At 44.8% G+C, this 15,403-nt stretch overlaps 1 protein-coding gene across 1 annotated transcript in view; it reads right to left on the bottom strand.

The window, feature by feature from the left end:
* Window positions 1-15,403, bottom strand: part of LOC117524334 (signal transducer and activator of transcription 1-like) — a 63,370-nt gene that overhangs the window by 23,413 nt on the left and 24,554 nt on the right. The window contains 3 exon segments of the mRNA XM_034186094.1: window positions 5,467-5,544; window positions 6,579-6,673; window positions 6,814-6,943. Coding sequence (XP_034041985.1) covers window positions 5,467-5,544; window positions 6,579-6,673; window positions 6,814-6,943 — 303 coding nt within the window.

Consider the following 15,403-nt stretch of genomic DNA (forward strand, 5'->3'; position numbering starts at 1 on the left):
TACACATATATATATATATATATATATACATATACATATACACATCCATTTTCCTCCGCTTTATCCAGAGTCGGGTCGCGGGCAGCAGCTCAAGCAAAGCCACCCAGACCTCCCGATCCACACACACCTCCCCCAGCTCCTCTGGGGGAACCCCAAGGCGTTCTCAAGCCAGCCGAGAGATGTAGTCCCTCCAGCGTGTCCTGGATCTTCCCCGGGGCCTCCTCCCAGTGGGACGTGCCCGGAACACCTCTCCAGCGAGGCGTCTAGGGGGCATCCGGAAAAGATGCCAGAGTCACCTCAACTGACTCCTTTCGACGTGGAGGAGCAGTGGCTCGACTCCAAGCTCCTCCCGAGTGACCGAGCTCCTCACCCTATCTCTACGGGAGCGCCCAGCCACCCTGCGGAGGAAACTCATTTCGGCCGCTTGTACTCGCGATCTCGTTCTTTCGGTCAAGAGCCAAATCTCATGACCATAGGTGAGGATCGGAATGTAGACCGATCAGTAAATTGAGATCTCTGCCCCCCTACTCAGCTTTCTCTTCACCACGACGGTCTGATACAGCGACCACATCACTGCAGATGCTGCACCGATCCGTCTATCGATCTCACGCTCCATCTGTCCCTCACTCGTGAACAAGACCCCGAGATACTTAAACTCCTCCACTTGAGGCAAGGACACTCCACCGACCTGAAGAGGGCAAAGCACCTTTTTCCGGTTGAGAACTGTGGCCTCGGATTTGGAGGTGCTGATTTTCATCCCGGACACTTCACACTCGGCTGCAAACCGCCCCAGTGCACGCTGAAGGTCCTGATTTGACGAAGCTAACAGAACCACATCGTCCGCAAACAGCAGAGACGAGATTCTGTGGTTCCCAAACCAGACCCCCTCTACACCCTGGCTGCGCCTAGAAATTCTGTCCATAAAAATAATGAACAGAACCAGTGACAAAGGGCAGCCCTGGCAGAGGCCAACGTGCACTGGAAACAGGTTTGACTTACTACCGGCAATGCAAACCAAGCTCCTGCTGCGGTCGTACAGGGACCGTATAGCCATTAGCAAAGGACCCCGGACCCCGTACTCCCGGAGCACCCCCCACAGGGTGCCCCGAGGGACACGGTTGAATGCCTTCTCCAGATCCACAAAACACATGTGGACTGGTTTGGGCGAACTCCCATGAACCCTCGAGCACCCGATGGAGCGTGTAGAGCTGGTCCAATGTGCCGCGACCAGGACGAAAACCACACTGTTCCTCCTGAATCCGAGGTTCGACCATCGGTCAAGTTCTCCTCTCCAGTACTCTGAAATAGACTTTACCGGGGAGGCTGAGGAGTGTCAGTCCCCTATAGTTGGAACACACCCTCCGGTTCCCCTTCTTAAACAGAGGGACCACCACCCCGGTCTGCCAATCCAGAGGCACTGTCCCCGATCGACACGCGATGTTGCAGAGGCATGCCAACCAAGACAGTCCCACAACATCCAGAGAGTTAAGGTACTCAGGACGGACTTCATCCACCCCAGGAGCCTTGCCACCGAGGAGCTTTCGAACCACCTCGGTGACTTCGGCCCGGGTAATGGATGAGTCCGCCTCTGAGTCCCCAGTCTCTGCTTCCTCTTCGGAAGACGTGACGATGGGATTGAGGAGATCCTCAAAGTACTCCTTCCAACGCCTGACAACATCCTCAGTCAGGGTCAACAGCTCCCCACCCGCACCGTAAACAGTGCTGGTGGAGAGCTGCTTCCGCCTCCTGAGGCATCGGACGGTTTGCCAGAATCTCTTCGAGGCCGACCGATAGTCCTCCTCCATGGCCTCCCCGAACTCCTCCCAGACCCGAGTTTTTGCCCCTGCGACCGCACGGGCTGTGGCACGCTTGGCCTGCCGGTACCTGTCAGCTGCCTCTGGGGTCCCACCTACCAACAAAGATAAGTAGGACTCCTTCAGCTTGATGGCATCCCTTACTTCTGGTGTCCACCACCGGGTTCAGGGATTGCCGCCACGACAGGCACCAGACCTTGCGACCACAGCTACGAGCGGCCGCATCGACAATGGAGATGGATGTACAGGCATTTTTTGAACTATCAAGTGTCCCCATCTGAACTGTGTATCCTCTGGTTGAACTAACAGGTGTCCTCCTATTAAGTGCCCCATTAATCTCTCAGACTGTCAGGTACTTTCCAACCTGGTAGCAGAGCTGGCTGGCGTCCAAGCAGTAATGAGTCCTCACACCAGGTGCAGCTGGCAGAAAGTGATGTTTAAAAAAAAAAAAAAAAAAAAAAAAGTTGTAAATCCATCAGAACATAATGGGGGAACTGTCATATAGGAATGATTAAGCTTTACACCTGCTTAGGGTGAACTAGAGGTCGCTTCCATTAGAAAACCATGTTTGGAGAATGAAATAAATAAAATATCGAAGGAGGAGCGATGCCCGCGGGGTTTTCTATAAAAAGATGAGCGTGGTTAGAACATATTCAGTCTTTCTAGAGGACTCAGTTTGTGCAAGGGTTCTGTTTTGAGCGCTTGAATAAACTTAAAACTCTGTGCATTTTATCCTGTCCAAGGCTGAGTTTTTCTGTGTTGGGTCCTTTCTCTTGCAAACCACCTGCAGTCAGTTTTGTGTTATCCAAGAAGGCATTCTGAGACGAACAGAGAGAAGGACCGACCACGACATAAATTGGCGAGCCAGCGCCAGGAGGGACCAGAGGCGTCACGGCTACCTGGGACACCGGACCAACCTTCCAGAACGTAAATAAAAGTGATCACTACTAAAAGGTAAGCAGAAGCCTTTTTATAAAATCTGCACGCTCTGGAGAATTGAGTCTGGATTCCGCCCAAGTCACAGGTGAAATTTTTGTAAATGCCTCTTACCCAAAAGAACCTGGAATAGAGAATTGATAAGAAACCAAAAAGGAGATAAGATTGACAAAATTCTCAGGCCTTGTGGACAGAATGCTCAGAGAGTGAATGAGTGTCCCCGGGGAAGAGAGTGTCTGTGTGAGTGGAATGTTAGGAATGTTTATGAAATCTGGTGCGGAAAGCGTGCATGGAGACTAATTTGGATGCTTGGGAGCAATTGATGTTAAATTTGTCAATAACATGCTGGCTGATAGCATGCGCTGTGTTTTTAGGGGGGTTAATTTGGGTATCAGTACATGATGAGAATAAGTAAAAGAGAAGTAAGAAGTAAGTATATTTATAGAAAAAAAGAGACTGAAGCAGAGAAAAATAGTGCGGAAGGCACACGCTAAGCTCACGGGAACCTCAATAAAAGAAAAAGATTAGTGCAGGAGGCACAATATACGCTTGTAAAGCGCGGGAGAAATAAATAAGTGAGAAGAAAAAGTGCAGACAGGCACAACAGACGCTCGCGAAGCGCGAGAGAAATACTGTAATTAATGAGGAAAAGAGAATAAGTGCAGAGAGGCACAGCATACGCTCGCAGAGCGGGGTAAGACAGAGTAAAAGATAAATATTGTAAGCTCGGAAGAGAGCTGGTCAAAGAATAATAATAATATATTAGATGGTGGCGGCGGCTGAGTGCTGTCTAAGTGAAGAAGAGATACTCAGACATAACACATTGGTGTTATAAGTGACTAAATAAGTTGTTTGAAGCCACGGAGCAAAGGGGTGGCAGAGGTCAAGATAAAGACGTATAGGGATTTGTTTTAATAATTTTGTGTAAAAAGATTTGGAGTTGTTGAGTGATCGCTCATGGGAGAGCGGCGAGAATAAGCTGGGTGTTATAAGCGCGCTGGGAGTGCTTACATAAGTTGTGAACCAGCTGACATTTAAGATTAATGTGAGTGTGCGAGAAGGTTGAGGCGTTTAAACCCAACGTGATGAATTGGGTGTGCAGAACAGAGGAAAGAGAGAAATAGGCTGCACACGGGTGCAGTGTTACGACAGAAAAAAGATGAGAGAAGAGACTGCTATGTGAATAAAAGAGATAAGGCAGATACTATTTCAAAGAAAGAAAGACTAAGCATTAAAAAATAAACAAACATAGCAGAAAAAGACGGGAGAAGCATAAAGTTAGATATTAGAAAGGAAGAGAAAGTCGGGAGTGCAAGGACATTAGGAGGTGTTTAGTAATACTGATAAAATAATTAAAAGAAATAGAATTGGTTAAAACTAAAGAAGTAAAATTGTGATAGGATTAGAAAAATGAAATTGGTTACAAATTAAAGAGTTAAAATAAAAGAGAATATAGTAAAAGGCTGAGACTGATCAATGCCTGGGACAGTCATTGATGGGAGACTTAAGTGATGATGAAACAATACTCCCTGAACATTACTCAACTGATGGAGACAGAAACCCAGGGAATTAGGACACATTTTTGGCTGGAGCGGACATATTATGATAACACAGGCGCAGAGAATTGGCAGGACGAACAACAGACTAATCAGAAATTATGGCAAATAACTAGAATAGTCAATTTTAAAGAAAGAACAATTCCCTCTGCTGATAAGACAACTGTGGCATCAAGGCTTAGCCCCGTGGTTGGAACTGCTTTGTGCTGATCCTAATAAAGAAATTAGTATACCATTAAATCACTTAACACTACCAACCGATCCAGGTGAAGAATTATTCCCTGGGTTGACTGACTGTGGTCCCAAGGAAGGTTCATTGGGAAACAGGTAAATTTGCATATTTGGTTAAAGAAAAAGACGGAAAATACAGATGGAAATTTAATCCATTTAAGAATTTAAAATACAAAACTGGTGTTATAGCATGCAAACTATTAGTCTGGATCAGGACAGCCCCTGAGGGACTACCGGAACGCCACAGGAACACCGCACAGTGTTTGCCAGGGTTATATGGGTAACGCTCAAGGCCAAGGTCGGGGAACTACCCTGCTAGACTTAGTACTAAGAAGGTATCCAGGAAAACGCATTAAGGCCAACCGATGTATGAGAAAATGGCATAAGAGGTCACATGGGGACAGGCAATGGCCACTGGAGGGAACATTTGATCCAGTTATGTGTGAAGCAGTTGCTGTAGAAATACAGAAAAAAGAAATTAAAGATCAGCAGAAAAACATGAATAATAACAAAAAACGAGCTGAGGAAAAAGAAGTTTTGGCCCTGTTCAAGCAGGAAGCACAGAAGCTACAGCAGAGAAAAGAGAAAGTGGCAGAGGAAAAATCCAAAGAGACCAAAGCCAGTGCACCGAGCTGGGAAGCAGAGCCACCCCATTTAAACGTCATTGTACTAGGCACTCTTGAAGAGGACCAGGGCATGGATGTAGAGGGCAAATTCACATTGACACTAAAGGCCCGAGAGCCACAAGGACACAGGCCCTCAACCTGTCAAATGGATCCCATGAGGCCTCCGAGTCCAGGGAGAAGCGGCACCCCACAGCAGTCAACAGAGGGGGCCACATATGCGGTTAAGCTGAGTTGGAAGACGAAGAAGGAGGGTCGAAACCTTCACCTGCATCCAGAGGCCGACTGGAAACCATCCCCTCTCACCATAAGTCAGCCGACTGGACACCCTCAGGCCGTAAGGGCTCCGAGGAGTGGCACCAGAAGTTTAGGAACACACTGGATCTGGCCAGAAAAGATAATGAAGAACTAGCTGAACAACTTCAGCTAGTGGAGGAAAGAAGACAAAAATACTGGGACGCCGAGGAAAGAAGGAGATTACAGCAGTCAACACCCAATCAAGGGAACCACACCGAAGAGCCACTCACCCGGAGGATTTCTGGTGAGGTCACCATTGAGAGTGCAAGAGAGGCCCGACTCAGGCAAAGACAACAATGTACAGCCAAAGAAATAGCAGCTCTGGAACAGGACATAACTGGCTTATTGGGTTGCCTGGGGACCGTCAGTAGCACTCGATCTGGCAGAAATTATGGTGCCCCCGCAGGAATAGAAGAGGACGAGGAAGACATTATGTGCCGACTGGTAGTTAGAAATGGTCATCATGTGTACACCCCATGGAGTTGGAGAGACATGGTGGGGCTGGCCAACAGACTGCCAGATGTCACCCAAGGAGCTGGGAGATGGATAACCACCCTAGAGGAAGGCACTGCAGGGGTAACCTTGTCTTTAGGCGACAAAGGCCTTGCTGATGCATGTAATGGGGAAGCATGACACTGAAGAACTAGCAGAAAGGGTTGGACTAACACAGATGATGGGCACTAATATATATGATGAAGTCCCCTTTAACCACTATAGAAACACTATGTGGGAGGAACTGAGAAGAAAATACCCTGAGGTTTTGGACCCCTCTAAGTTGGATGATGAGGAGTGGAAACCAGAGGAATGCCCAAAGAAGCACAGGTTCCAGAAGAGGTGGGCAGAGGAAACAGGAAATGCATGGAACCATTCCCCAGCAACTGAAATCCTGTTCAAAATAACTTAAAAAAAGCTCTGCCTGAAGCTGTTCAGAAAGCCCTAGATGGAGCAGTGGGACTATCAAAAATGAAGTGGGCCTTATATTCTGAACACATTTGTCACCACCTCGAAATCTACAAGAAAGAAAAACAAAAAGAAGATGATGCAATCAAATCTCTGACACAAAAACTGGTGCAGATGCAATTGGGAGAACTGACCAAAGCAAAGAAAGAAAAAACAAAGACCCAAGCTCCTGTGATGACCCCTGACTCCCGTCCAACTCCTCCCGAACCGGCCGGTACTGGTACTGCAGCAAACACTGCTGCCACCATACAGGCGCCTGTGGTAACAACCACACAGAGTCCCCAAGGAGTAACTGGACCCAATGGAAACAACGCTCCCGCGGGGGGAGCCTCAGCACCAGTGGAGCATCACCATCACTACCATAACACCGGCACACCCGGAAATGGGCCCACCTACAGTCATGGGTGGAGAGGAGAACCACGGCACTTCCAGGGTCTCAGAGGAGGGTGGTGAAGAGGACCTCGCCAAAATCCATTTGGAAACAGATTCCAAAACTTGGCTCCCAGGAACAGTCCAGCGGGACCACCTACAGGACCAACACCCCCAGCAGGGGATCAACCTCCCAATGAGTGCTGGAGCTGTGGACAACCCGGACATCAAATGAGAGACTGTCCAGCCCGACCTTGGGTCGGACCCTCTGCCTAGTGGCAATAGGGGGGCCTAGAGAAGCCAGAGGGGGAAACTGTGGCATTGGCTATTTCTGCAATACCAAAGGAGGAGCCAACCGTCACCGTTAATATTCAAAACAGAGATTTCCCTTTTATGGTGGATACAGGGGCAACATACTCTTGCATAGGGAAAATGGGCACTCATCTCCCCCTCTCTGGGTCTGTAATTAAGACCGTCGGCTTCTCTGGGAAAACCCAAATAATACCTTTTACACGCCCACTTCCTGTAACGGTTGCAGGAAAAACAATTGAAACACCCCTGTTATACTCACGAAATACACCTGTGAACTTGTTGGGAAGAGACATTCTATGCAAACTACAAACCAAGATAGAGTGTACCCATCAAGGACTGCAAATACACTTTTCCGACGAAGCGCTTACCAATGTTATGGTTGGGCAGATAAATTCCAAGATGGCACGATGCATGTGGCTGGCCGTCTGTCTCTGCACAGTATTATGCTATTATTGTTATTGTTGCTGTTTTTTATTAAGAATGTGTCACTGCTACTGCAGTATGACCGCCAGTCTCTTCTGAATATCCGTGATTCAGAGATTAGGCCCATGATCGATGGGAAAACAAAGTCGCTCCCTCCGTTACCGAAGTCGGTGCCTTACTTCTTGCGGTGCATAGCTGCTCAATTGCCTCGCAAACGCCGCCACAGAAGACGGGGGAAATGCAGCGGCGTACTCATAAGACTGAGAGCCTACCTGGCGCAGCCCTCAATGTGTGATTCCTGTCGTTCCTTTCGACTTCCTCCGGGGAATGACAACTTCATCGTGTGGCGTTTTGCGGACTTTCGTTGGCTCAGATCAGCTGTCTCAGGTGCCGACTACGAGCAATTCAGCTGCCACCGGCGTATCCGTGTCTGCAGGCGAGGGTCAGTAGAGGAAAATCTCCGTCCTGTCGCACGTGGTTCAGGAAATGTGGCCCACACGCTGCTGCACTTCGCTCTTATAAATGCGAGGTCTCTCACAAATAAAACTTTTATTCTGAATGACTTCTTTTCCTCACGTGGGTTGGATATCTTCATGTTGATGGAAACGTGGACTAAACCAGGTGACTACAGCACCTTCACGGAGCTCCCCCCCCCCTCGCTGCTCTTTCCTCTGTTCGCCTCGTGCGTCTGGTCGGGGAGGCGGAGTTGCCACCGTCTTCAAGGATAAATTTGCATGCAAATCTTTACATGCAAATAATTATTCCTCTTTTGAAGTACAGCTGTTCCTGATGGATTTTTCTTGTCCAATATTATGTGCTGTGGTCTATCATCCACCTAAATATAATAAGGACTTTATTCAGGAGTTCTGAGTTCTTAGCTGAGTTGGCCCCCAAATATGATCACATTCTAATCTGTGGAGATTTTAATATCCACGTTTGTTGCCAGTCCAATCAGGTGGCCACTGACTTTAAACCTCTTCTGACATCTTTTGATTTAACTCAGATTGTGGATAAACCAACCCACAATGCTGGACACACTCTGGACTTGATTATCACTCATGGGCTCACAGTGTCTCTTACAGAAATATCAGACACTCCCATTTCAGATCATTTGCCAATTCTTTGACGTTCTTGCTCCTCCACCTGTCAGTAAGCCTCCCGCCCCACCTTCTCGCCACAGGATTATTACTTCAACTGCTGGGGAATTTGCAACTGCTTTTGTGAATATGGAGATTCCTACCTATTATGAAGAGTCTCTCCCTCAAGGCCTAGATAGCCTTTTATCGTCTTTCCATACCACCTGTACTGGGATCCTTAAAATCGCTCCTTTTAGGTGCAGGTCTTCTAAACCAAGGGCTGACCCCTGGCTAAATGACACTACTCGTGCACTCAGGCAGCACTGCAGACAGACTGAACGTCGCTGGAAAAAAGACAGACTACATGTGTCAATGGAGATTCTTAAGGACAATCTTGCTCAGTATCAGAGGGCAGTGAAGGAAGCTAAGTCCCAGTATCTGTCTGACATTATTTCCACAAATGGACATAGCCCTCGCATGTTGTTCAACACAATTCGGTTGTGAACCCCTGCACCCCTCATTTTGAAAATGCCACTGTTTCTACCTGTGAGGACTTCTTACACTTATTTGTGGATAAAGTGATGTCAGTGAGAGCACTGAGAAGCTGCAGTATTAATCTGGAGGAGTCTGTTACTACTGCGCAATCTGCAGTGTTTGATCATTTTGATCCCATCACTTTGACATCCCTCACTGACATTGTTAAATGCATGAGGGTCACTAACTGCCCTTTAGATTTTCTTGCTGTTAAATTACTGAAAGAAGTGTTCACCACTGTTGGCCCTTCCCTTTTGATTTTAATTAACATGTCTAAGTTCAGGATGCTTCCCTGACACTTTCAAACATGCTGTGGTGAGACCATTGCTTAAAAAAAAAAAACCCACACCTTGACACTTCTGTTCTAGCTAATTTTAGACCTGTGTCAAATTTGTCTTATTTCAAAAATTATTGAAAAAGTTGTTTTTAAACAGTTACAAGTGTTCTTAGATAGTAATTTTATTCTTGAAAAATTTCAGTCAGGGTTCAGAACAAGGCACAGCACAGAATCTGCACTCCTCAAAGTCCACAATGATGTGGCTCTGTCACTTGGTGCTAAATGTCCAGTTCTTTTAGTGCTTCTTTACTTGACAGCAGCATTTTATTACTGTTGATCACAGGATCCTCTTGTCTCGTTTAAAGCACCATGTTGGCATTTGTGGCACAGCATTAAAGTGGTTTAGTTCCTATCTAATGAACAGAACATTTTCTGTCATGATAGGTGACTTGTCCTCCTCTGCTGCAACCTTGTCTTGTGGAGTACCCCAGGGTTCCATTTTGGGCCCCATTTTGTTTTGTCTCTATATGTTACCACTGGGCTCCATTATGGAGAGACATAACATGTCTTTTCATTGTTATGCAGATGACCTGCAGATTTATCTGCCAGTGTGTTCAAATACAAATGACGCTATCAGACGTTTGTCAGACTGCATGGCTGATATAAAGCTGTGGCTACAGCAAAATTTTCTTCATTTGAACGAGGACAAAACTGATTACATTTTGTTTGGTGACCCTGCTCTTCTAGGTTCTGGTTTGTTGTCTGCGTCTTTGAAACCTATAGTAAGAAATCTTGGGGTGGTATTTGACAATTCTTTTAGATTTGACAAACAAATTGACAGCGTGGTAAGAACAAGTTTTTTATCTAACAAGTTACGTCTTTTATCTAAGGTTAAACCATTTTTAAACAATCTTGAAAAAACCATCCACGCTTTTATCAGCTCTAGAATTGACTATTGTAATGCCCTTTATGTTGGAGTTCCTCAGACATCTGAGTCGTCTCCAGCTGGTGCAAAACGCTGCAGCCCGATTTTTAACAAACATATCAAGACGTCAGCACATCACCCCAGTTCTTTTTAATTTGCACTGGCTTCCAGTCTCAGAGTTGATTTTAAAATTTTGATGTTTGTCTTTAAAGCCCTTAATGGCCTGGCCCCTCCTTATTTCAATCAATCAATCAATTTTATTTATATAGCGCCAAATCACAACAAACAGTTGCCCCAAGGCGCTTTATATTGTAAGGCAAGGCCATACAATAATTACGTAAAAACCCCAATGGTCAGCTGAATGAAAGCTGAAGGCTCTGCCTCCCATACTCTTACAAACCCTAGGAACTACAAGCAAGCCTGCAGTCTGAGAGCGAAGCGCTCTATTGGGGTGATATGGTACTATGAGGTCCCTAAGATAAGAAGGGACCTGATTATTCAAAACCTTATAAGTAAGAAGAAGAATTTTAAATTCTATTCTAGAATTAACAGGAAGCCAATGAAGAGAGGCCAATATGGGTGAGATATGCTCTCTCCTTCTAGTCCCTGTCAGTACTCTAGCTGCAGCATTTTGAATTAACTGAAGGCTTTTCAGGGAACTTTTAGGACAACCTGATAATAATGAATTACAATAGTCCAGCCTAGAGGAAATAAATGCATGAATTAGTTTTTCAGCATCACTCTGAGACAAGACCTTTCTAATTTTAGAGATATTGCGTAAATGCAAAAAAGCAGTCTTACATATTTGTTTAATATGCGCTTTGAATGACATATCCTGATCAAAAATGACTCCAACATTTCTCACAGTATTACTAGAGGTCAGGGTAATGCCATCCAGAGTAAGGATCTGGTTAGACACCATGTTTCTAAAATTTGTGGGGCCAAGTACAATAACTTCAGTTTTATCTGAGTTTAAAAGCAGGAAATTAGAGGTCATCCATGTCCTTATGTCTGTAAGACAATCCTGCAGTTTAGCTAATTGGTGTGTGTCCTCTGGCTTCATGGATAGATAAAGCTGGGTATCATCTGCGTAACAATGAAAATTTAAGCAATGCCGTCTAATACTGCTTAAGGGAAGCATGTATAAAGTGAATAAAATTGGTCCTAGCACAGAACCTTGTGGAACTCCATAATTAACCTTAGTCTGTGAAGAAGATTCCCCATTTACATGAACAAATTGTAATCTATTAGATAAATATGATTCAAACCACCGCAGCGCAGTGCCTTTAATACCTATGTCATGCTCTAATCTCTGTAATAAAATTTTATGGTCAACAGTATCAAAAGCAGCACTGAGGTCCAACAGAACAAGCACAGAGATGAGTCCACTGTCTGAGGCCATAAGAAGATCATTAGTAACCTTCACTAATGCCATTTCTGTACTATGATGAATTCTAAAACCTGACTGAAACTCTTCAAATAGACCATTCCTCTGCAGATGATCAGTTAGCTGTTTTACAACTACCCTTTCAAGAATTTTTGGAGAGAAAAGGAAGGTTGGAGATTGGCCTATAATTAGCTAAGATAGCTGGGTCAAGTGATGACTTTTTAAGTAATGGTTTAATTACTGCCACCTTAAAAGCCTGTGGTACATAGCCAACTAAAAGATAGATTGATCATATTTAAAATCGAAGCATTAAATAATGGTAGGGCTTCCTTGAGCAGCCTGGTAGGAATGGGGTCTAATAGACATGTTGATGGTTTGGATGAAGTAACTAATGAAAATAACTCAGACAGAACAATCGGAGAGAAAGAGTCTAACCAAATACCGGCATCACTGAAAGCAGCCAAAGATAACGATACGTCTTTGGGATGGTTATGAGTAATTTTTTCTCTAATAGTTAAAATTTTATTAGCAAAGAAAGTCATGAAGTCATTACTAGTTAAAGTTAAAGGAATACTCGGCTCAATAGAGCTCTGACTCTGTCAGCCTGGCTACAGTGCTGAAAAGAAACCTGGGGTTGTTCTTATTTTCTTCAATTAGTGATGAGTAGTAAGATGTCCTAGCTTTACGGAGGGCTTTTTTATAGAGCAACAGACTCTTTTTCCAGGCTAAGTGACAATCTTCTAAATTAGTGAGACGCCATTTCCTCTCCAACTTACGGGTTATCTGCTTTAAGCTGCGAGTTTGTGAGTTATACCACGGAGTCAGGCACTTCTGATTTAAAGCTCTCTTTTTCAGAGGAGCTACAGCATCCAAAGTCGTCTTCAATGAGGATGTAAAACTATTGACGAGATACTCTATCTCACTTACAGAGTTTAGGTAGCTACTCTGCACTGTGTTGGTATATGGCATTAGGGAACATAAAGAAGGAAACATATCCTTAAACCTAGTTACAGCGCTTTCTGAAAGACTTCTAGTGTAATGAAACTTATTCCCCACTGCTGGGTAGTCCATCAGAGTAAATGTAAATGTTATTAAGAAATGATCAGACAGAAGGGAGTTTTCAGGGAATACTGTTAAGTCTTCAATTTCCATACCATAAGTCAGAACAAGAGTTAAGATATGATTAAAGTGGTGGGTGGACTCATTTACATTTTGAGCAAAGCCAATAGAGTCTAATAATAGATTAAATGCAGTGTTGAGGCTGTCATTCTCAGCATCTGTGTGGATGTTAAAATCGCCCACTATAATTATCTTATCTGAGCTAAGCACTAAGTCAGACAAAAGTTCTGAAAATTCACAGAGAAACTCACAGTAACGAGCAGGAGGACGATAGATAACAAATAAAACTGGATTTTGGACTTCCAATTTGGATGGACAAGACTAAGAGTCAAGCTTTCACATGAATTAAAGCTCTGTCTGGGTTTTTGATTAATTAATAAGCTGGAATGGAAGATTGCTGCTAATCCTCCGCCTCGGCCCATGCTACGAGCGTTCTGGCAGTTAGTGTGACTCGGGGGTGTTGACTCATTTAAACTAACATATTCATCCTGCTGTAACCAGGTTTCTGTAAGGCAGAATAAATCAATATGTTGATCAATTATTATATCATTTACTAACAGGGACTTAGAAGAGACAGACCTAATGTTTAATAGACCACATTTAACTGTTTTAGTCTGGTGCAGTTGAAGGTGCTATATTATTTTTTCTTTTTGAATTTTTATGCTTAAATAGATTTTTGCTGGTTATTGGTAGTCTGGGAGCAGGCACCGTCTCTACGGGGATGGGGTAATGAGGGGATGGCAGGGGGAGAGAAGCTGCAGAGAGGTGTGTAAGACTACAACTCTGCTTCCTGGTCCCAACCCTGGATAGTCACGGTTTGGAGGATTTAAGAAAATTGGCCAGATTTCTAGAAATGAGAGCTGCTCCATCCAAAGTGGGATGGATGCCGTCTCTCCTAATAAGACCAGGTTTTCCCCAGAAGCTTTGCCAATTATCTATGAAGCCCACCTCATTTTTTGGACACCACTCAGACAGCCAGCAATTCAAGGAGAACATGCGGCTAAACATGTCACTCCCGGTCCGATTGGGGAGGGGCCGAGAGAAAACTACAGAGTCCGACATTGTTTTTGCACAGTTACACACCGATTCAATGTTAATGTTAGTGACCTCCGATTGGCGTAACCGGGTGTCATTACTGCCGACGTGAATTACAATCTTACCAAATTTACGCTTAGCCTTAGCCAGCAGTTTCAAATTTCCTTCAATGTCGCCTGCTCTGGCCCCCGGAAGACAATTGACTATGGTTGCTGGTGTCGCTAACTTCACATTTCTCAAAACAGAGTCGCCAATAACCAGAGTTTGTTCCTCGGCGGGTGTGTCGCCGAGTGGGGAAAAACGGTTAGAAATGTGAACGGGTTGGCGGTGTACACGGGGCTTCTGTTTAGGGCTACGCTTCCTCCTCACAGTCACCCAGTCGGTCTGCTTTCCTGGCTGCTCGGGATCTGCCAGAGGGAAACTAACGGCGGCTAAGCTACCTTGGTCTGCACCGACTACAGGGGCCTGGCTAGCGGTGTGGAGCCGAGTCTCCAATTCGCCCAGCCTGGCCTCCAAAGCTACGAATAAGCTACACTTATTACAAGTACCATTACCGCTAAAGGAGGCCGAGGAATAACTAAACATTTCACACCCAGAGCAGAAAGGTGCGGGAGAGACAGGAGAAGCCGCCATGCTAAACCGGCTAAGAGCTAGTAGCTGCGCTAAGCTAGCAGATTCCTAAAAACACGCAAAGTGAATAACGTGTAAATAATTTAGAGGTGATTCAGCAGAGGGAGTGCTTTAGTTAAGGCACGTGAAGATAACACTGTCATTACAACAACAATAAATCCACACGTTTACGTTGATATTTTGGACACTTTTCTTATCCCATCAATTGAAAGGATGTTTGGGGATGATGAAATCATTTTTCAAGATGATTAATGCATCTTGCCATAGAGCAAAAACTGTGAAAACATTCCTTGCAAAAAGACACATAGGGTCAATGTCATGGCCTGCAAATAGTCCAGACCTTAATCCAATTGAAAATCTTTGGTGGAAGTTGAAGAAAATGGTCCATGACAAGGCTCCAACCTGCAAAGCTGATCTGGCAACAGCAATCAGAGAAAGTTGGAGTCAGATTGATGAAGAGTACTGTTTGTCACTCATTAAGTCCATGCCTCAGAGACTGCAAGCTGTTATAAAAGCCAGAGGTGGTGCAACAAAATACTAGTGATGTGTTGGAGCGTTCTTTTGTTTTTCAAGATTCCATAATTTTTTCCTCAGAATTGAATGATTCCATATTTTTTTTCCCTCTGCTTGGTCTAAAAAAGTAACCGTTACTGACTGCCACAATTTTTTTTCCTTCCTGATTTCTTATAGCGTTTCTTAAAGCCAGAAAGTTGCCATTTGAAATGACTTTAGTTTTGTGTCATGTCTGTGATCTGCTTTTTTTCTACAAAATTAAACAACTGAATGAACATCCTCCGAGGCCGGTGATTCCATAATTTTTGCCAGGGGTTATATAATCAACAAAGATACTTGAATTGGACATTAGCAGCTGTAGGAGTTTTATCAGAAAAACTGCACGC

This window comes from Thalassophryne amazonica, chromosome 14 (assembly GCF_902500255.1).
Source record: "Thalassophryne amazonica chromosome 14, fThaAma1.1, whole genome shotgun sequence".
NCBI lineage: Eukaryota > Metazoa > Chordata > Actinopteri > Batrachoidiformes > Batrachoididae > Thalassophryne > Thalassophryne amazonica.